General features: G+C 43.3%; 2 protein-coding genes across 4 annotated transcripts; both read left to right on the top strand.

The window, feature by feature from the left end:
* The first annotated feature begins 461 nt into the window (after window positions 1–461).
* ntd5 (ntl-dependent gene 5) lies at window positions 462–12,002 on the top strand. The gene is made up of 8 exons (XM_074653448.1): window positions 462–620; window positions 1,605–1,742; window positions 2,125–2,316; window positions 7,263–7,389; window positions 9,537–9,613; window positions 10,128–10,310; window positions 11,136–11,333; window positions 11,417–12,002. The coding sequence occupies exons 1-8, from the start codon at window positions 554–556 to the stop codon at window positions 11,497–11,499; spliced, it is 1,065 nt and encodes a 354-aa protein (XP_074509549.1). The 5' UTR covers window positions 462–553; the 3' UTR covers window positions 11,500–12,002.
* Window positions 12,003–12,409: 407 nt separating this feature from the next.
* LOC141778902 (uncharacterized) lies at window positions 12,410–19,113 on the top strand. 3 transcript variants are annotated; one of them, XM_074653447.1, is made up of 3 exons: window positions 12,410–12,953; window positions 14,084–16,480; window positions 18,010–19,113. In XM_074653447.1, the coding sequence occupies exons 2-3, from the start codon at window positions 14,108–14,110 to the stop codon at window positions 18,352–18,354; spliced, it is 2,718 nt and encodes a 905-aa protein (XP_074509548.1). In that variant the 5' UTR covers window positions 12,410–12,953; window positions 14,084–14,107; the 3' UTR covers window positions 18,355–19,113. The 3 variants fall into 3 exon arrangements, with proteins under 3 accessions (XP_074509548.1, XP_074509546.1, XP_074509547.1); XM_074653445.1 differs by lacking the exon at window positions 12,410–12,953 and adding an exon at window positions 12,963–13,341; XM_074653446.1 differs by lacking the exon at window positions 12,410–12,953 and adding an exon at window positions 12,963–13,671.
* The last annotated feature ends 3,483 nt before the right edge of the window (window positions 19,114–22,596 follow it).

Genomic DNA, 22,596 nt, shown 5'->3' with positions numbered 1-22,596 from the left:
CAAATACGCTTTCTTGCCCAACAAAGGCAATGCTACTTCCCTTGGACATTTAAGGAGTATTTTACACATTTCTAAATTAAATGCACTCAATGTTTATGGGGATCACAAATAAGATTAATTCTCTAATACAGCTGAGTTAGAATACTTCTAAATACGAATTGTGATTACAAAATGGCCTACACATCAATTAAATAATTGAATTCACACTGGACTGCATGGTTGGATGCATATAGGAGAGCAAATGCTGCATTGATGACATCAAGTAAAGTCCAGTTTCCTCTGTTGTTAGCATTCCCTGTTTGTTTGTTGTGTGTGGGGGGGGCAACAGTCGTCGCCTTTATCTGCCATCTCAACAGAAATGGGTGAAAGGTTCTTCAGACTGGAATTTCCCCCAATTCTCTCCTCCTCAACACGAACCAGATGTGTGCTCCTGGGCTGTACCCTCTCCCCACCTCCCACCCGTCACCCCACCTCCCACCCTTTGTTCCCCCTTCCTTAAAAATGCTGTGTCTGTGCGTCCCTCCCTCATATCGTCTGAGGCCCGGCTACAAGGATGGACTGTGCACTGCTGCTGCTGTCCCTGTGGGCTCTGTCTGGAACGGTGTCCCCGCAGGCGCAAGGTAAGCCCTCCATCACTCACACCTGGGAGAGCGCTGAGCCCTGCATATACTCTGCACTTTCCCCTGCATGCTTTGTCGCTCTGTACATTGTGTTGTAATATAAAGATAACCATGTAAGCATGGCTTGGGTCTGTGCAATTAATCTGTTTAACAGTTAAAAATGCAACGGACTTATAGTGCGTTAATTGAATCTGTAATGTTACGATGAATTAGAAAAGTGTGCTAGTTTGGATTGCCACTAACGTACAGTAAATCGGTAAGTCAATGTAATTTAAAGTAAGTTTACTTCTGTTTTTGTTTTAGTTGGTAATTAATTATGGGATGCCTGATCTGTGTTGGATGGAGTGATGGAGTGGGGGGCTTCTAGTGTCATAGGAGACCTGTGTGTGTGTGTACTGTACACTGTGTCTCCATGCTGTTCTGGGACATGTGTGTTTGTGGTCACATGGCTTAACAGTAGCACACATGTTTTCATTCTAAGAAATGAAAAAATGGGGAGCCCCCCCACTCCCCTTCTCTCCCCCTCAAATGTTCTGGACATTGAGGGTGTGTCGATGTTGGAAATGTTGCAATGTATAGGTCGAGAGTTTGGTTTTATGATGGGATACATCTGGAGAAGTGAGGGAAATGAGGAGGGGTTTAAGATTAACTCCTATATGGACTGATCCTGTTCAAGTATGAATTACATTTTAGACACTCTTCAATGAGAAAACACTGAACACTATTCACAGAAAGAAGATTGATAGCTGAATGGCAAAGAGTAATAAAGCCTGCCATCTAAATACTGACTCATCTGGCAACCTGGGTGGCAAATGTTTGCCCGGCCACCCACACTGAATTTACTTTCCTTCAAAAACAAAGCAGAATTGGCAAACAAAATCTCATTGCGGCCCTTTTTTTTTTTTACGACGGGGGCCATGAATGGAGTCGAAGCAAACAAAGAGACTGTGATGGTGTGTGATAGTGTGTGTGGTGTCACCACAGGGTCGTGTCCGGAGAGACTTCTTGGAGAGGAGCGGAGGAGGACGACGTGTCCTCGGCCCTGCAAGGTTGACAAAGACTGTGGCAACAAGCGCCAGTGTCTGTGTGACGGCCAGTGTGGTCTCAGCTGTGTGGTTCCAGGTAACTATTTGTATGCATGTGTGCCCTCAGTTGTCACTGTGTATACACTGTTGTGGGCTCACTCATTAAAAGCGTTTGTGTGTGTGTGTGTGTGTGTGTGTGTGTGTGTGTGTGCGTGTGTATATGCAGCTGTGCCAACATACAGTACATCTGTGTGTGGGTGGGTGTTTTCCTTGAAGCCTTTATGCACAAAATCTGGGCTCAAACTGCGCCCCATGTCAGAGCTGAACACAAGCTTTTTATTATGCTTGTGCATTGTAAAAGTGGGCATTGTGTGAATGCATCCAGTCTAGTTATACAACCTCATTAGTGCCATTTTAACAATCCAGCACACTCTGAGATTGTCTCTCTCCTCCCTCTGGACCGTCTCTCCTCTCCTCAGGTCGAACTTGTCCCTGGCCTCTGCCCGCCAGCGACAACTCAGAGGCTAGCCTCCTCTCTCCCACTCACTCCTTCTCCGCCCTGCTTGAAGTGCGCTGCAAGCCAGGATTCACGCTGCCCAATGGCTTGGATGCCACTATTCGCCGTTGTCAAGGTGACCGACAGTGGAGTGGGGATGAGCCCATCTGCACAGGTGGGTTTGAGTTCAACAGAAAAATGTTCTTTCAGGTTCCTTCATAATACAAGGAATTCATACACAGGTAATGAACATGTGGAGGAATGTTACTGTGGTATTTATTACTTTCTCAAATGTAATATTGTCTGTTATTTAACAGAAGCAGCAGATTTTGCGTGCGTGTGTACAGTTGATGTGTTTGGGTATGATTTTGTCTTCATGCAAAACAGACAGACAGAGAGAGATATTCAGGAATGAAACCCGTCTGTGGTTTAGTCGATTGAGACATTGCACAACTGGGACCTATTCTCCTCATCACCATAGCAACCAGAGCTTTAGTTGTTCATAATGACTGTCGGAAGATTTTTACTGTTGAACTGTTGATAAGTTCAAAGAGGAAAGAAACGCTGTGTGTGTGTGTGTGTGTGTGTGTGTGTGTGAAGATCATATGGATGCACATGTATATATGTGTGTGTGTGTGTGTGTATGTGTGTGCACCACAACAGCACAGATGTCTATATCTTCTGTTATACATATGTATGAAATAGGGCTGTCACGATATCGGATTTTCACTACACGATTATCGTGGCCAAAAGAAGTCACAATCACGATGTTATCACAATATCTATAGAAAATTTAAAAAAGAATAATGCTTTCAGTCAAATTAATCTGTACTTTGTTTATTGTGCGTTTTGTCTCTTTTTTAGCAAATCAATACCATTCAAAACATGAGTGTAGGGAGGTGGAGAGAGAGTCCGTGACCAAAACTGTATATATAAAATGATTTAAGAGGATTATTTAAACAATGGTTATTATAGATGTATTATTAACATAATATCAATATTTCAATTTTAAATATCACGGTCTATTGCAACACCAATGGTATGAAACTACATCGGTTCATTTTGTGGGCCATGTTATATTATCTAGTCTACACATAGACCAAATTAGACTGTATAGTGTTTCTGTTTTGTTATTCAAGAGTGGACACAGTAAACTACCCTAAATATACTGTATAATACAGGATTAAGAAAGATAATACAACAAAAACCTAAATTACAGCCTAAAAATGGAATCAAGATGAACTTTTTGAACACAGTTTCAATAAAAATCTAGCATTATAAATTCATAATAAGCTTCACCAATGTTGTGTCTAACCAGCCCGTTCTCATTCCCAGGGCGTCAAATACTGACAAATTGTAATAGCCGTCTGCGTTTGATACCACCGCACAAGGTACCCTTTCACGCCGGTATGCACCGTGCTTTCTATTAACCCATCTGCAGCACCAGTAAACGCTCAGGGAAAGTGCTGTGGTGACGTATTATGAGTGAAAGAGACACACCAGGTGCTGGGAAGGGGAGGTGGATGGGTCAAACACAAGGCTTTCATCCAGGAGATCGCTGTTCGCGTCCTGTGCATGTTTACAACGCCCGTGTTTACAACTCCAGTCATTTGCACTGTAAAAAAATGTAGTAATTTTAAGCCCAACCACGTTTTTTTCCCCCTAAACCTAACTAAGTGGTTTTGTAGCCTAAACCTAAGCAAGTGTTTTGTTTATTTCACAACATTAAGCACGTTTTTAGTGCGACGGATAAAGTGAAGCCGAAGGGTCTGACAAAGTGTCAGTATGTGACGAGTTTGGATGAGAACATGTCTAGCCTTGTGCTTGCTAGAAACAACCTTTTAATTGACCTAAAACTGACATGTGAGCAGGTTTGCTTTAAAGATGCACCGAGGTATAGCCACAGGCGCCAGAGCAGAGACAAAAGCATGAGTAGCTGATGAAGGACCGAAAGGACTTCCCAGTGTTTACAGGTTCATTTACAAGCAAAGTACCGCCGAGCCCTGAGATAATCATGTAGTTTCAACTTTATGTCGGGCTAAATATAGAGCCAAAAAAAAGAGAGATAAATCTGAATAAGTGGCTCACAAAAAGCAATATTTGTTCTACCGCTGTGCAGCCTTATTACCACCACCGCTGTGTCATGAGGCTGCACAGCGGTACATGAAGTAAAGCCATCAATACTTCTTAGTATCTCCACACATCTCATCAACATGCAGCACCTGGAAATATGCTTTTTGCTTATTGCTTCTGACAGCTCTGATAAAAACGGCACAATTTCAGCTTTAAAGCTCTGCATTAATCACAGACACCACGGAGCTACAGTAAACACGCTGTCTTAGGAATCCTCAACCCAGCTGGGTCCTGGTCTCACCCTCAAGATTTTTCATCTTTTTCAAAGATGTGAAATGAGGATACGATTCTCAGCTCTCGTAGAGTATATCCTCCTGCTGAGAGACAGGCAGAAGGTAGGTGGGTTTTGAACGTGTGAGAGCGTTTGTATTGTGTGTGTGTCCCTTTGCATGTGTGTTAGAGTGTGAGTCGAGCTCCTTCATGCCTGTTGAGAGGCGGTGGGCGGCAGATCACTGTCAAAGTGGCACAGAGCGGGTGTGAATGTGCATCTACTGTGTGAGTGTTTATGGGAGAGAGGTAGAGATTTTTTCTGTATACATTAGATGTGTATGTGTGGGGGGGCGGATTGCACATGTGTTAGAGTTTCTATGTGTGTGTGTCTGTGTGTGTGTGTGTGTGTGTGTGTGTGTGTGTGTGTGTGGGCGACAGATCACAGTCAGGAGAGTCAGAGAGCTCTCTTGCTCACGCTGCTCCAGGCCTTTCTGTTCCCTGCTCTCCTCTCCTCTGCTCTCCTCTCTCATCCTCTTTTGCTCTCATCTCTTTTCTCCTCTCATCCTCTTCCATCTGAGGCCTCTGATAAGGTCTCTCTCTACAATGGGAGCCAAGGACAAGCATGCAGCTTGAGGCTATTTAGTTTGTGCTGCTTGCATGCATCTGTGTGTGTGTGTGTGTGTTTGTGGGAGAAAAACAAGAGTACAAACATACATCTTTTGCTCTCAATCAGATTGCTGTGTATTTAACGTTGTGGTTCATTCAAAATCACAGTTTTGTGATATTTAAAAAGATGAATTTGATATATACCTGCTTCGTAGCAGTTTGGTGCAGCAGCCTGTGTGGGTGGCAGCAGTAGAGGAGGCAGGAGGAGGGCGATATGTGAAAACAGAAACTCAGCTTCGGGCTCTCATCCGCAGCCAAACACACTCGTAACTCTCCCTCTCCCATAGGTCCCTTTACATTCTTATATTAACGCTTCTCGGTTTCAGATACCTAAGACAGCCCTCAGGCAAGAGCTGTCTCTGCCTTTCAAAGCCGCGCTCAGCACCGAAAACCCCGCGCTTGATGGAGCCCGGGTCGCTGCAGCCTCTCTCCAAGCACCACTCTTGATATTTATATTTCCAAAAAGCGTGAGGCACTCAAACTTCCAGGGATGAGCGGTGCCAGGTGTTATACAATCGCAGATATATAGCTGTGAGCTCGGAGAGGTGTTTCACCTGCTCGTCGAACTTTGATTTATTACCTAAGAGGGGTTATTTCAACTTAAATAGAACAAGACATTGAGTGAAACGCCTCTGTGGGTCACAAAATAAATAGAACCCCTGGTTAATACGAGTCAAATGAGGATGCTTCCTTCCGTCTTTACTTGCTAAAGGTTGTCACCTGCAAAATCACGTCCACATCCATCAGTTGCATGCTGATTAATGTGTTTTCTGTGTTTGTGCTGGTAATCGTTTGACCTATATTGGGTCGTATTTACGCCTTTGAATCACAAATGCACATTAGATGCATACTGAGTCTTGCTGCATTTCTCTCTGAGGAGCTTTAAACACATCACTGTCACTACAGGGTAGCGGTGGAACAAGTATTCAGATACTTTAAGTAGTAAAAGTAGTAATAGTACAAGGTAAAAGCACTCCACTACGAGTAAGATATAAGTGTTAACAGCTAAAACTCCCCCTGTGGGTGACAATAAGTGGAGGCTGGTGCATAAATAGATAATGAATGATATAATATAGTAAAACACAGTTGTGATTATATAAAACATGCATCATTAAGAAACACTTAAAGGAACAGTGTGTAGCATTTAAGGGGATCTATCGGCAGAAATGGAATATAATATTAATAAGTATGTTTTCTTTAGTGTATAATCACCTGAAAATAAGAATTGTTGTGTTTTCGTTACCTTAGAATGAGCCATTTATATTTACATACAGAGCGCGCTGCCATGTTTCTACAGTAGCCCAGAACGGACAAACCAAACACTGGCTCTAGAGAGGGCCATTTGCGTTTTCGCGCCGGCCGCCGTAGTTCTCCAACACGCTTGGCACACGGAAGAAGCTTCAGTTGGTTGCAATCTGCAACCTCACCAATAGATGTCACCAGATCCAACACACTGCACCTTTAAAATGTCCTTATATCTGCTAATAACTCCATTAAAAGGTGTTATAAACAATTTTATCAAATGTTGAATGCTAAATAGGGAGATTTAAAGTAAAGTGTGCCTAGATTTTATTATTGCAAAAAGTATGACTGGTGGATTAGTGTGTAAGCAGCATTTTAGTAAAGTAGCTGGTGGAGGAGGAGCTTTAATCACTTTACACCGTTGGGTAGTAAATCTATAACAATGCACAACATGTTAGAAGTTCATAGGTTTTGTATTTACAGTCTTAATCTGCAAAGTAGCTGGTAATTATGTGGAGTAAAAATGTACAATATTTGCAACTGAACTGTAGGAGCAGTGAGGGAAAGTATTAAGATGCATAATTTGGATATACTGTATATATATATAAGTAAAGTACAAGTACATCAAAATTGTACTTAAGTACAGCACTTGAGTAAATGTACTTAGGCACATTCCACCACTGCTGTGGGAAATGCAACTTTTCTGATGAAAGAATTACATAACATGACTGTTTTTCTTGGGCATTTTCTCCTTCAATGCATGACCTGTACATGCAGTGGAGTACTTTTACTGTATGGTATTGTTACTTTTACTTAAGTAAAAGGTCTGCCAATAAAGTCTTCAAATGTCTGTTCCTCTTTGACCTCCAGAGACTCGCTCACCTGATGTACCTGCTGCCGCCCAAACCTGCCCTCTGACTGAAGAGATCATCAACACCTTCAGCATCCAGGGCGACGCTACAGCAGGAACCTCCATCCGCTACAGCTGCCTGTCTGGGTGAGAGATGGGGAGCGATGGGAGGTTATGGCTGTGAGTGCGTAGGCAGTGGCTATGAAAACCTGAAATGATACGAAAGGTAGAAATGGAGGAAGTGAGAAGACGGGGATGGAGTGTGAAGAAGAGGGAGGGAGTGGAGGGATGGCTTGATTACAGGAGAGCTGTGATAGAAGAAGTACTCACATCCTTTACTCAAGTAAAAGTACCAGTTCAACAGGTATACTTGCATTTTAAATCCTACTTAAAGGAACAGTGTGTAACATTTTGGGGGATCTATTAGCAGAAATGTAATATAATATTCTTAACTATGTTCTCATTAGTGTATAATCACCTGAAACTAAGAATCATTGTGTTTTCATTAGCTTAGAATGAGCCCTTCATATCTAAATAGGGAGCCTTTCGCTTGTGAAACTGCAGTAACGTGAGCCGCAGAGTGCAAAACCGTGGTACCGCCAGCCGCCGTCTGACTTCCGTTGCTTCTAAAGTAGTGTTATTATGGTAAGGATGGCCTCTGAGAGAGGCGAATGGCGTTACCATGGTTTTGCACTCATCGGCTCACGTTGTTTAAGACTTTAGTCCTGTGATTCACAACCTGTTGGTCGACCCCATTCAAAGAGTCACAAGATAAATCTGAGGAGTCATGAGATGAACCTCGTTGTAGGAAAGAAGAACAAACAAAGTTCTGCAACACAAATCTGAACTCTTTTTGTAACTATTCTCTAATTTTAGCTTTTTACTTATTTGGGCCTTAAACAGTTATTAAAACAAAGCCATGTCTCTTTAGTGGAACTAACATTTCATAGACATCTGAATCGTGACCAGGAGCCCCAACTAGAGACTGCTTTACTGTAAGAGGCAGAGGTGGGACCAAGTCATTGTTTTGCAAGTCACAAGTAAGTCTCAAGTCTTTGCATACAAGGCCCAAATCAAAGCAAGCAAGTCCTGAGTCAAGTCCTAAACTTTGAGTTTCGGGTCCCAAACAAGTCATAATGCGCTTTTCACCAAATTTAATAACATTTGTGTCATGTTATTTTCAACCCACACGTTTTGCGTACTGCAATTAGTTTTGTTGACTACCATGTAGTTTTTGTGCGCAAACTAAATTATCTTTGGTATCATTTTTTCCAACTGGTGCTCAGTAACGCAACGTTAGTTCCTCATGGTTGTCTCCTGCAACTTGATTGGATGCTGTCGGTTGGGTCTTAGGTTGGAATTTAGTGTTGACTTGCTGGGAATGGACAGCGTTAACGTTAGTTGATTCAGAAAATGAATTGATTTGTGGCACACTTTTTAAATAACATACTTTTTAATCTTTGGGCTAGGGGGAAGGTATCAAGTAGACTATTCTCAAGTCAAAAGGCTCAAGTCCAAGTGAAGTCACAAGTCACTGGTGTTAAAGTCCACGTCGTGTTGCAAGTCTTTTTTGATTTGTCAAGTCGAGTCGAAAGTCAGCAAATTAGTGGCTCGAGTCTGACTCAAGTACAATTCATATGACTCAAGTCCACATCTCTGGTAAGAGGTCAAAAGGCTCAGAAGCTCTGGTTTAATCTTTAACACCGTGTTGTATTTTATAAACATATGATACGTTTTTTAATGTAAAATCTGAAAAGTAACTAATAACTGTAGCTGTCAGATAAATGTAGTGAAGTAAGAAGTACAATATACCCTTCTGAATAGTGGTGGAGTAGAAGTATAAAGTAGCATAAAATGGAAATACTCAACTAAAGCACCTCAAACTTGTATTTAAGTACAGTACTTCAGTAAATGTACTTAGTTACTCTCCACCGCTGTGGGAGAGGTGTTGTGGAACGGCGGGCGATGAGCGATGAATGGCAGGAAATTCATTTTGATCTCCCAGCTGACGATCTCTCCATTGAGCTAACTAGGTCATTACAGTCTAATCTTGTATTGACTCCCCTTTTACACACTGACTCATCGGCAGGATAAGATGAGCCCGAGTGGATGTGTCAGCCAGAACTGTGCTCACAAAATTCAGACACTCTGAAAGGGAGAGACAGAGTGTAAAAAGGAAATCATTTACACCTTTTTTCATCACTTTTGTTTAGACGAAGCTCCTTTAGCTGTCAGTACTGTACATGACACGCTGCCATCTGCCTCCAACACTCTCTCCCTTCTCTCTCCTCCAGAGCGGATATAGTGGGGAGCAGTGAAAACTTCTGCCAGGATAATCAGACCTGGCAGTACCCTCACCCCATCTGTAAAAGTAAGTGCACTGGGCATTGCACTGGCTGTGTGAGTATTGCTTCGTCTTTACAGTCAGTGTGTCCTCGTGCATCTGTCAAGGTTAGCAGGAGAACGGTGGTGCATGTGTGATTGAATGGACTGAAGAAACACATTTTATTTAGTAGAGATGTTCTTTTGTTTGTTGTGTGCATGTGTGTAGGTTATGTAAAAGAAAGAGTGAATCAAAGAAGGAGACACACAAACCCCTTCAAGTATTCACATTTTAAGATCTACTGCTCTGGTACACAGTGCTTTTTTGCCATCTAGTGGCCAAACCTGGTATTGCATGGCCTGTTGTTGAAAGAAAGTAAAGATAAGAGCAGAAAAGAAGGACAGAGGCCACCACCAGAAGCCGTCACCAGGAGCACTCTATTATATGTTTTAAAGATTAGTGGATCTCCTGAATAAACAGGCTGATAATCTGCTCTCTCTCTCTCTCTCTCTCTCTCTCTCTCTCTCTCTCTCTCTCTCTCTCTCTCTCTCTCTCTCTCTAGAAGTGTACTGCCAGCCTCCTCGAGAGGTGGAGCAGGGCTACGTGGTGGCTGTCCAGAAAACTGAATATGAAGTTGGCTTCGACATCCACTACCTCTGTAAAAAGAACTTCCTGCTGGACGGACCCCAGAAGGTCACCTGCCTGTCCAACAGCAGCTGGAGTGCATCGCCCCCATACTGCAGAGGTGAGTGATGTTTTAAACGGCCACGCCACAAACAAAATGTATGCATTTGATGAGTTTAAAGATGCTCTATATGATATCCAGAGCATTAATATAGCAGCAAACAACTATTTGTCTTGTAAATATCTTTAAGAGGAGTATAATGTCTACCTGAGCAGAGAATGAAGTAACTTTCCCTATGTGTGTGTTGTAATTTCTCCATGCTTTGTTTACGTAGCTGGGCTGTGCATGCTTTTAGCGCATGTTCATGCATGTGAGCGTGCCCCACTGGCTAGCTCACGGCCACTGTTCTGCACTAGTTTCATACGGCAACTGTCGCGGAAGCGTAGCACCCATCCTCCAGTTCCATCCATCCATTATCTGTAACCGCTTATTCTATTCAGGGTCGTGGGGGGGCTGGAGCTGATCCAAGCTGACATTTGGCGAAGGCGGGGTACACCTTGGACAGGTCGCCAGACTATCAGAGGACTGACACATAGAGACAGACAGCTAGTCACGCTCACATTCACACCTATAGGTGACCTTCAGTCAACAATACACCTAACCTGCCAACCTCTCTGAACTGTGGGAGACTCGAGAAACCAGAAAAAACCCAAGCTAACATGGGGAGAACATGCACACTCCACACAGAAGGGCCCCAAGTTGGGTTTGCTAACCACTGCACCACCGTGCCGCCCCCCCCCCCTCCGGTCCCCCACCCTCCCCAGGTTAACACTGTTAGCTCTGTCAGCACTGTTGCCTTTGTTTTCACTGTTAGCTACAACCCGTATGTTCAGGGTCGTGTCTAGAAGGGAACACGTCAATTGCGAAACAAATCTTTTTCCACAGCTCGCTGTCTCATCCCTGCCGAGAGAAGCCGCGTGGTGATCGGTGGAGTGAAGCGCTGGCCGTTCGACGTCACGGACGCCGTGGTTCCTCACGGGGAAAATGTGACGTTCTACTGCAAACACCCTCGTAAGCAGTGCAGCTTCACTGCAACCCAAACCTGCTTCGATGGAGAGCTGCAGCCACCGGCCTGCTACCTCGGTAAACCTCGGACCACCACTGTATCTTTTCACGTCAGTCGTAATAACATGATTATTGACAGCTGTTGTCTCTTTGTGCTGCAGAGCCCACATGGTTCCAGTATAAGCTCTTCCCTCACCGGCTGGTGTCAGAGATTGAAGCATGTGAGCCCGATGACGTGGAGTGATGACCTCCTCGACGACACTCACGACACCGTGTCACAATATGACACACACACACTCCTCACACACAGCATCACCTCCTTCTCCACTCCGCAGCTTTGCTTAAACTATCCATGCTATCCGATTGTGGTCTGTCTGAAACATTTTCCACAGCTCTTGTGGCTCCTGTGTTTGTGGCATCACGGGTTCGAACAGTGCTCGTGACCTTTAGTACCCTCTATCTCATGCATACTATCAAACTGCGGCTGCAATTATAATCTGCAAAGCCCCTCAAGCATTATTTAGATTCTCCTCCAGCTTGAGCCAACGCGTACTGTCGATGCAATCCATATGAGGGTGTACAGTATATATATATATATATAATGCATGGATACATGCTATAATAACTCATAATGGCTTGACTCTGTGATATATTTCACTGTGTGATATTTCTTTTCCTCTGTTGACGCATCAAGTCTTGAGGCTTGTAAGTTTTTTGATGATGTGAAATAAAGTAATGTGAAATTTGCTCTCTGGTTTCCTTTATATGTGCCGTAGTTCTCTAACACGCTCGGCACACGGAAGAAGCTTCAGTTGGTTGCAATCTGCAACCTCAACGCTAGATGTCGCTAGATCCAACACACTGCACCTTTAAAATGTCCTTATATCTGCTAATATATCTGCCAACCAGCTGAAATATAGAGTGATATTGTGGTTTTAGCTGACGTGTGTCGCCTCACTGTGTTGAGGGATGCTCGTTCATGTCTATTTAGAGCGAGCAAGCGCGAGCCCGACGCTGACTTTCGTTGACTTAACCGCCACAGGTGTCGCTGTTAACAAGCATTTCTGAAAGTTACAAATAGTCCCTTTTAGTACAGCACTTGACTAAATGTACTTATGCACATTCCACCACTGCTGTTTGGAAATGCAACTTTACCTGCTGACAAAATGACATAACATTGCTGTTTTGTATTTACAGTCTTAGTCTGCAAAGTAGCTGGTAATTATGTGGAGTAATATTTGCAACTGAACTGTTTGCTCTCATGGCTTCCTTTTATACATGTGACACCTCTTCAGTTCAAGTTCTCCCTCCTCTTCATCACTCTGTTGCTCTGCCTCCCGTCTCTGTGACTCTCAGGCAGCACGGAGAGAGAGAGCCTTTCAGAGCAGTGCTGCAGGTTCAACAGTACTCATAGGCTGAACATGGCTACTAGTCGGACCCTGGTAGAAGGGGACACCATAGCAACGAACCCAGTAGGATGCGACACCATGGCAACGAACCCGGTAGGATGCGACACCATAGCAACGGACCCGGTAGAACCCGGTAGGCTGCTACACCATAGCAACGGACCCGGTAGGACCCGGTAGGCTGCGACACCATAGCAACTCCCCTTGACCCCTCCCTCCCTCGGCATTCGCAGCATCACCCTCTTTACACTGCACAGTCATATTTGGTCCTCCGGAAGTCTCCACAGCTCGGGTAAGCCAGTCCCCTATGCAGAGAGAGTCTGTCTGGGTGGAGTAGAGTTTAACATATAGTGTTTAAATGTGTGGACAGGGCTGGAGAGGACATGACAGCGCGCTGGGAAAGTTAGTCCTGTAAAAGCTGCGTTGCTCTGAGCTCTGAGCTCTGAGCTGCTCTCGGAGGCTCGGACCCTCGGCTCTTAAAATGGCTGGCTGTAGGTCCGAGGAAGCTACCGGGGCACACACAGGGAGAGGATCCGCTCTCATCCACACCGCGACTGTCCTGTCCTGTGCTGTAAATATACACGCTTCTCTCTCCTCCGTTGAGCGCTAGCGGAGTCCCAGGTCCGAGAGCTGTCAGAGCTGTCACCATGATCATGTTGGTGTTTCGGACCGGGGACTGTGTGCGTAATGGCGTCCTCCACCTCCACCGACTCCTCTCGGCTTAAAGACACATTTAAAACAGGCTTTTTGCATTTAAAACCAAAGCGGGATATGAATATTGCTCCAAAGCGAAATGTGTTTTATTATGTATGCTGCATGTGCATGATAGAAGTATGAGAGAGAGAGAGATGTTGTTTCTCTGCTGTGATCCGGTGCGTTTCTCTGAATGGGCTATGAGATATAATAAATTCGGATCATGCAAGGTAACCATCACAATTATACCAGGACGGTGTGATGATGATGATGATGATGAGGAGGAGGAGGAAGGCATCATCATTTCGGACTGAGGAGTTGAGTCTCATCCAGCCTGTTATTATTATTATTATTATTATTATTATTATTATTATTATTATACACATCACTCTTTTAATGACTTGGCTATAGTTTCTCCTCTGTGTTATTTATTAGTATGATTTTGTGTGCCCCCTTTGTAAAGCGTCCTTGGGTTTCTGAAAGGCGCTATATAAATCCAATTTATTATTATTATTATTATTATTATTATTATTATTATTATTATAGTAATATCACAGAATAATCTGTGATTTTATTTGCACTGAACTTGACCCCAGTAATCACCTTCACTTTCAGCCATCCATGATGTTTCTTTAATTCCCTTCATTTACTACCATGAATTGTGCTTTTCTATATTCTAATGTGCTTCTCTTGAGTTTCTAATTTATTATTTTATTCCAATTTTTATAGAAATATAAATGGGTCTGCCCCAAAATGGATTCTCAGTTGGCTTCAGTCCTGACCAGTGGCAGCCTGGATGTCCAAAATGGCAGCCGATGTGCAGAGGGATCAGGGCCAGTGACAGAGGCTTTTTTGGACCCAAAGGAAGAAATCTCACCCAGTACTGTACCAGGTAACCTCCAGCCGTGCCCTGTCAGAGCAGCACTGACCAGCAGCCAGGCTGCTCCATCAATCAATGGGAATAAGCCAGAGGTGGGCGGGACTTGTGAGCCGGCCTCTCAGGAAACAAGTAAGATCGGTGTGCTCAGGCAGCCAATCACGGTAAAGACTGGGGTGCCTGTGTTACGCAGCCGGCCAATCAGACTCAAAATTGTCGTTCCCCCACGGTGCAAGAGGCCAATCACAAACTCTGCCATCAGCCTGACCAAAGACTTTGCTCTCTCGCATTTTAGGAGATCTGTTTCGGTCTCAGCTGGAGCAGGAAAAAACAAAAATAAAATCCTAATATCTGCTGTTAAAAAGGAAGGAGGAATCAAGGAAGTTACTGAGGAAGCTAAGCCAGAATCATTCCACCAAGCAGAGGCAGCGAGGGGGGACACAATGTGCAAAGAGAGACGTGTTTCAGGTGTTAAAATCATTCACACTGATGGGTCACAAACTCCTTTCATTTCAAGCACTCATACAATTACAATTTTGAGTCTGAAAGGGATTAAAGAGGAAACTACAGAGAGAGACATTCAGGAAAATAGTCCTCTATTTTTGCAAGAAATGGACTTAAAGTCTTGCAGGACGTTTGCCGAGCAGGGAACGGAGGAGCAGACAGAACCGCTGGACTTGAGTTTGCCCAAGAAGAGAGAGAGTCGAGAGAGGAGGTGTGAACGCCTTCTGGACGACTGCGGCTGCGAAAGCTCGCTGATTATGGAGGTCGACGAATACGAGGGAGAAGGAGACAGGGATGTAGTAGAAGAGGACGATGGCGGTGAAGGAGAGGACTCTGTGCTGCGTACGGACGCCACAGATACACTTGAAGACTCTCTCCTGTCTCCCTCTTTCTTCTCCAGCTCTGTCTTCACCTCCCTCCCCTCGATAGACACCGAAAACCTTCTCCTCATAGACGACCAGGGAATACCGTACACGCTCAGTCCAGATGGATTAAAAGTGCCGCAGGTCGATGCTTCCACGTCAGAGGATCAGGTAGAAGGAACGGGGTCGCCGCAGTTGTCCGCGTCAGCAGATCTTAGCCTCAGCCAAAGTTTAGATAATGCACTAAAAGCACCTTCTGATCATCTTTACAACTTACCAGCTCCTGCTGCTGATTCTCCATCACTAAGTGTCGATCAGACAAAGACTCCAGAAGTCGTCACGAGTTCGATTACAAACTCAGATCCCTCTAAGACCACAGAGCCGAGTGTTAAATTGGTTCAGGAGGCTAATGCTGTTATATCAATCCCCAGCCAGCCCATTCAGATCCTCACAAACCCGTCTACTAACGTTCCTATTCTCCTCCTGTCGTCCTCCTCTTCCTCTCCTCAGCTCTCCTCGCTTCCCCTCTCAGTTACTCAGGCCTGCCCTGGTGCTTCCACCCAAATGTTCCTCCTCCTCTCATCTGTACTTTCTTCCTCTGGCGACTCTACCTCCACCCCTATCGCTGTCCTCGACCCTTCCACCGGTCAGTTGTCCCAGATCACCGCGGCCTCCGCCCCCATCTCCCTCCCTTTGTCCTCCGGTCAGGTCACCGCGTTAGGATCACCTCTGCCCACGCTGTCCCACCCCGTCATCAGGCTGAGCCCCAACAACCCCCCTGAAGTCCTGTCACGAGTGACCGGTGTAAACTCCGTCTCTGTTCTCACCTCCTCCTCTCCCGCTCTTCAAAACGACCGCCACAGCACAAACCTCCATTCTCAAACCAGCTCTTCCAATTCAAACCCTGGAAGCGAAGCCATATCTGCTGAAGAAGTCTCAAGTGAAAACAACAAGCCATCAACTTTAACAGCGTCCTCTCCGCACCCACAGTCCGCTAGCTTGACCTTTGACCCCTCAGCTCAGCCCAGCTCGGAGTCCCAGTCGCCGGCCTCGGAGTCCAGATTTGACCCGTCTGACCTGCACTCGGAACATTTACCTCTGGACGACCATCTTTACTTCTCCAGCGCTGCCGCTCCTCCCTCCCCTCCCATCGGAGCCATCCTCGCCTCCGATAAGCTCGACCCCCTCGACCCACTGGATTCTCTCTCTCCGGAGGAATCGCCCGACGCCATGGCCGCCCGCAGGGTGCTGTATTGCCAGCTGTGCCCGCGTGTCTTCTTTTACCTCTCCGACCTTGAGCGCCACGCCATCACACACTCGCAGAAGAAGCCTCACGTCTGCCAGCAGTGCGGCAAAGCCTTCAAACGCTCCAGCCATCTGCAGGTCAGTTGCAAATTACACTAATTATACTATCATTTCATCATCACTACAAGTAATGAACAGATGTCACAAATTGTTAGTGCAGTGACTGTTAAACCAGCAATAAATGATTTTTAGGCCACTTGGGTGCAGCAGAAACAAGCTGCAAACACAATTCTATCACTTTTTAAGTTGATCTGTTAGCAAACAGTTGCTTATTTACACATCCAGCAGACATGGAGAAACATTCGCATTGATTTGGAGTCATGTTTGTGGCCACCTGATGAATAAGTTCAATAACCCCTGAGGGAAATATCTGTCTCTTTAGCTGCTAAATGCTCCACTATGTTCACCAGCTAGTCGCTAGCTTTGTCTGTCTGTCGTTTGGTTATTGTACTGTGGGTTTTTAGAGCTTTTTAGCTGAAAACAGCTGCCCGTTGCGGCCGAGCACGCTGCTGTGAGATTGAACCAAAACAGTAAAGTTACTGGTGAATCAGCAGAACGAGCTGAAAGATGCCACAAAGCTCATCACTACAAGTGACCCCTTTCACATACAAGTAGTCATGTGATCCATTGTTAAAGGGATAGTTTGGGTGTTTTGAAGTGGGGTTGTATGAGCTACTTATCCATAGTCAGTGTATTACCTACAGTAGATGACGGTCGACACGTCCCCAGTTTGGAGAAGCAGACAGCAGTACCAGCACAGGAGGAAAGTAATGTACTGCTTTGGACGGGGGCCGACAGCAAAACAGATTTTGGCCACCTAAAAAAGACCCACTTAAAAAAAATCAATATCCGTTTAAGTGTACGTTATACTTAGAATATTTTCACAGATTTACCTTGCCATCAGACAGCCTGTTCCGACGAGGAACTGAAGCCGTCTATGCTCTCGCCAAAGCCACCAGACTCCATTGAAAAAAAAAATGTAAATTTCCTTTACAGAACACGGGGTTCGATGGTCTACCGCTGCCTCGATCGGTTAGTTTGTTTGCGTTATTGTGTGACTTTGGTGAATCCGAACTAACCAAAGTCACAAAATGACACAAACAAACTAACTGATCGAGGCAGCGGTAGACCAGCAACTCCCATGTTTTGTGAGGTGAAATTACAGCTTTTTTCAATGGAGTCTGTTTGCGAGAGCATAGATAAGCATAGGCTTCAGTTCCCCGTCAGAAACATAGACTGCATAGCCGTCTCAGGACAAGGTAAACCAACAGAAATATTCTAAATATAGCTTACAATTCAACTGATATTGACTTTTTAAGGTGGAACCTTTCTTTTAGGCGGCTAACATACGTTTTGTTGCCGGCTCCGTCCACAGCAGTTTTGATACTGTGTGGTGACTCCTGTCTGTTTCTCCAAACTGGGGGCGTGCCGACCATCATCTACTGTAATACACTGACTATGGATAAGTACCTCATACAACCCCACTTCAAACCACCCAAACTATCCCTTTTAATATAAAAATATTGATTATAGGTGTATTAATAAAAGTGTTGAGTGATAGTTTCACAGATTCTTTGTTTTTTTAAATGTTCTATTTTCCTCAACAGAGACACAAGCACATCCACACAGGCCAGAGGAACTTTGTGTGCCCCATCTGCGCCAAACGCTTCAGGGAGGCCGGTGAGCTCCAGCGCCACCAGCGGGTCCACACCGGAGAGAAACCCTACCAGTGCCAACTTTGCCACACGCGCTTCGCGGAGCGCAACACGCTACGCCGACACACCAAACGCAAACACCCTTACCACCAAGTAGCCATGGAAATGTTGAACGAGAGAAAAGATAGAGGAGGAGGAGGAGGCGGATCCGGAGTACAGGAGGAAGAAGAGAGTGCTGAGTGGTACAGCTCCACCGTGTCTCATTTGGATAACTCCGAGTCTGAGATGGAAACTTAAAAGAGATAGACTCCAAAGTGAAGGAAAGGAGGATGTAACTCTGGTGAGACACTAAACTTTCCTCGTTAATTAACGTTTAAAAAAAAGGGAGCACTTGCAATATTTATTTCAATGTTTTTAAGCTAATTTATTTATATGAATGTGTATTATTATTCCCATTCCATTTAGTGGGCAAAACTTCAGCCTTCGAAGTCATACATGATTTTGACGTTAGCTTTCCTGTATGAAAAAAAGGTGCATACATTTTTATATGTATGAAAGGTAAAGCTTCAAAATCATGTTTTTTATTCAGATTATTAATTCGACTGCTAAATTGCATTCTCATACAATCCAATATAAAACCCTCAAGTGCTCAGAAAAGGATAACTTATTAGCTCTAAATGCTCTAGTTGTGTATATAAAAAATACTATTTGTAAGAGCTGCACTTCTGCACTATCTTATGTGAAAGATGTAATCTATCTTTCCTACCGTCAGAGACACTGTGAGTCATTTGCACTTGTTTTATTTCAATATTCACTTTTTTTTTTTTTACATTGTGACGGAATATGCTTACTTTATCTTTTACTGCAGCTGTCGATTTTATGTATTTAATTCATATCATGTGAGAGTTTGACCAAATGTTTTTGGAGTTATTCTAACACAAACACTATATTCAGATTGTTTTTGTTTAATGTGAATTATGTTAATTTATTTGAATAAAATTTCTCAACTGTAACTGAATCTTTGTCCCATTTTTCTCTTCCCCGTCTGTGTCTTTGAATTGAAGTATATTTGATGTGGCTTTTCCTTGATAATGAACACTTGGGCCAGTGTCCATATCTATCTCTGCTCTAATTTAACTTGATCCTCAGTTGATTCTCTTCTCTATTAATCACCGAAGATGAGACCAGACGTTGGATCTTTGTGAAGAAAAAAAAACGAGGATACCTGATATATATCTGCTGGACTGCCTCCAGGGAGTAATTGAGTTTGTAAGACAGTCCTCTTTTTTTTTGCACACTCCCAATTTTCCGCTCCATTTAAGCCACGGAGCCTAACGGAGCTCAGCTCAAGATAAGTTATTAAACACCGTATTGCTCAAATGACCTGACTGGGTCCTCGTGGCAGAGCCATTCCTTATTTCTACGCTGGCCATTGTGCGAATAGAGATGCGCTGGCACGCTGAAAGGCCTGCGCTAAGCTCCGTAGTATTTCAGTTTTTGGCAAACTCACTTTCATAGAGGGTCAGTGGAAGGAGAGAGGTGTGGAGGGCAAAGGTTAACCAAGCAGAGAATGAAGAATATGCTGCAGAGAAACCGTCTGCTCTCGGAGATAGTGGAGAGTTTTTGCTCTGACAAAACTGTAATGTTTAATGCATATTTTACTTTCAGTATTTTACCTTTAACTGAATGTATGACTTGTAACTCATAGAGGGAGTCTTGTTAGTTACAAACAAGACATTTGGTCCACAAAGGACTCAGACAAATTATAAGTAACACAGTTGAATACAATTAACATTTTCAGCTGTCACAGCCATTTAAAGGAAGGTAGCTTGTTTACATTTTTTTCAAGTCCGTCTTAAAACAATACTTACATGTAATTACACTAATGTATAGTTCTGAGTTACTGGTCAATGTAATTGTTCCTCTTATCAACTCTGGCTGTAACAGGATCCCTTCCTAATGCAATTTTAATGTACGAGATGAAGGAACAATCATGGTCCAGTTCAGCTGAAGCTATTATGAATCTTGAGTTTCTCTTTTAAAGTTGCACTCTCTTGCAGCACAAAATCCCCTCGTTGTTTTATATCATTACACCACAACTCAACAAGGAAACACTGTTTGAACAAAAAAAGGGGATTTTTGTACAAAAGGACTGTAACTGTAACAAATTCCCACTTGATTTGGCTTAAATCAGACGGTTGAACCTCATATTAGCTTCAGCTGAACTGTAGACATCATTTTTGCACAAAAAAGGGACTGTGTTTTATGCCCCATCTATCCCACTGGAGATGTGCTAAGAAGGGATCTTTTCATTACTTTTTCAGTGAGTCATATTTTGGATGTACTTGTGGGCAAAGTTGCAAATAAATGAGCAGGTCTGCTTTATGGTGACATTGGATTTACCGGATCGTGGCATCAATTTGATGAAATACCAGAGACCAGGTTCATTTTGGTTATTTTTTTTGCTGACTTTCTATGATACATTTTTGTCTTTGTTTATCACTTTCAAACTGTCCTCACCCCACATTCATGGTATCCTTATTTTCAGCACAAACTCAACTATCAGTCTAACATATCATATAGTCAATTTAACAACGTATAAAGCTGCCAGGAACCTAAAGTACAAGAAAAATAATGCACGGCTATAAAAATTTGCAATTTTTTGTGATAATCACCTTAACCTTCATCCTACCAACCTATTTAACATACAAGGACTACCGACTGGGGCCCCTGGGGACCCCATAATAAACTACTGTCAGAAACAACCATTATAACAAAATATTAACTTATTTCTTCTAAAAACGTTATTAGTTAGGCTATGAAAATAGACAGAGTGCCCCTACCCCATACTTTAAATTAGGGCTCATGGAAAACATGTTATCTATTTATTATATTTTAAATATTTTAACTCCATTGACTGCAATTGGGTGCTACTGACTGGGGTCACCCAGGACCACAATACATTGGTCTTTTTAAAAAGCACTAATTAAAACAGAAAATAATGATATGAAGTCAATAGGAACAAATTGATTGATAAAGTCATGACAAATTGGAATGATACAATAAAGCAACAGTGAGATATGACAAAAAGTAGACCTCTGGGGTCGGCAGAGACCCCAGTCGGTAGGATGAGTTCAAGACTATAAACTAGATTTGCTGCCAACCAGTCAAGTTCCAGTTTACGTCCATGTCTGTCCAAAATGTCATGACCTCATCATTTCATCCTATTAAACATTTGTGCGAAATTGTCATAATTAGCAAATGAATTCTTCAGTTATGGCCAAAAGCATGTTTTGTGAAGTCACAGTGACCTTTGACCACCAAATTGTAATCAGTTCATCCTTGAGTCAAAGTGGATTTTTGTGCCAGATAAAACGAAATTCCCTCCAGGTGTTCCTGAGATATCGCTTTCACGAGAAAGGGATGGATGTACTGTAAGGTCACAGTGACCTTGACCTTTGACCAAGAAAATCGAATCAGTTCATCCTTGATTCCAAGTGGAGGTTTGCGCAGAATTTGAAGAATTTTGCTCAAGTTGTTTTGGAGATATCACGAGAATGACACGGACGTAAGGTCACATTGACCTTGATCTTTGACCTTTGACTATTAGAATCTAATAAGTTCATCTTTGAGTCCAAGTGGAGGTTTGTGCCAAATTTGAAGAAATTCGCTCCAGGCGTTCCTGAGATATCTCATTCACGAAAAGTGTACAGACAACCTGAAAACATAATGCCTCCGGCCACGGTTGTCAGCGGCGCGGAGGCATAAAAATATGGTTTCACTATGTATACATACAAATAGAGCAGAAAAATGTAAGAAGCAAAACTACATTACAATCTATTTACATGTAAAGTGAGTTTATCCCAACTGTATGCCATCGTAAATCACTGAAAATATGAATAATTCAAAGTTAAAAAATTTTCGTTCTATAAAACATTTATGATCTACAGACATAAATGAGAGCGTGAAAACCCAACATCGGCACTTTTTCATTGGTTTTCTCAGCTTGTCTCTACACGATGTATAAATAAAGTTATGCAGCTATAATTAAAACATACTCTGTATTTACTGATGAATAGAAATACTCCAGAAGGAGTACATTCACATGTGGTAATTTTGCCAATAAATAAATTACTGTATCACTATATTCTGTATGTTGCTATGTTATAAAATTAGTAGGGCTGTCAATCGTTTAAAATATTTAATCACGATTAATTGCATGATTGTGCATGATTAATCGCGACCTTAGAGGGAGATTTTGAAAGTATTTAATCCTCTTATCAACACGGGAGTGGACAAATAGGCTTGCTTTATGCAAATGTAGGTATATATTTATTATTGGAAATCAATTAACAACACAAAACAATGACAGATATTGTCCAGAAACCCTCACAGGTACTGCCTTTAGCATAAAAAATATGCTCCAAACATAACATGGCAAACTCAAGCCCAACAGGCAACAACAGCTGTCAGTGTGTCAGTGTGCTGACTTGACTATGACTCAACCCCAAACTGCATGTGATTGAAGGGGAGACTCGT

Source organism: Sebastes fasciatus, chromosome 12 (assembly GCF_043250625.1).
Source record: "Sebastes fasciatus isolate fSebFas1 chromosome 12, fSebFas1.pri, whole genome shotgun sequence".
NCBI classification, from domain to species: Eukaryota; Metazoa; Chordata; class Actinopteri; order Perciformes; family Sebastidae; genus Sebastes; species Sebastes fasciatus.
Note: the sequence above shows the minus strand (reverse complement) of the source record. Positions and strands in the feature narration are given on the sequence as shown.

Coding starts and splice junctions, on each gene's coding strand:
- ntd5 (XM_074653448.1), top strand. CDS start 554: ATGGACTGTGCACTGCTGCTGCTGTCCCTGTGGGCTCTGTCTGGAACG. Junction 9,614..10,127: donor CCCTCACCCCATCTGTAAAA/GTAAGTGCACTG, acceptor CTCTCTCTCTAG/AAGTGTACTGCCAGCCTCCT. Junction 11,334..11,416: donor GCCACCGGCCTGCTACCTCG/GTAAACCTCGGA, acceptor TTTGTGCTGCAG/AGCCCACATGGTTCCAGTAT.
- LOC141778902 (XM_074653445.1), top strand. CDS start 13,309: ATGATCATGTTGGTGTTTCGGACCGGGGACTGT. Junction 13,342..14,083: donor TGTTTCGGACCGGGGACTGT/GTGCGTAATGGC, acceptor CAATTTTTATAG/AAATATAAATGGGTCTGCCC. Junction 16,481..18,009: donor AACGCTCCAGCCATCTGCAG/GTCAGTTGCAAA, acceptor TTTCCTCAACAG/AGACACAAGCACATCCACAC.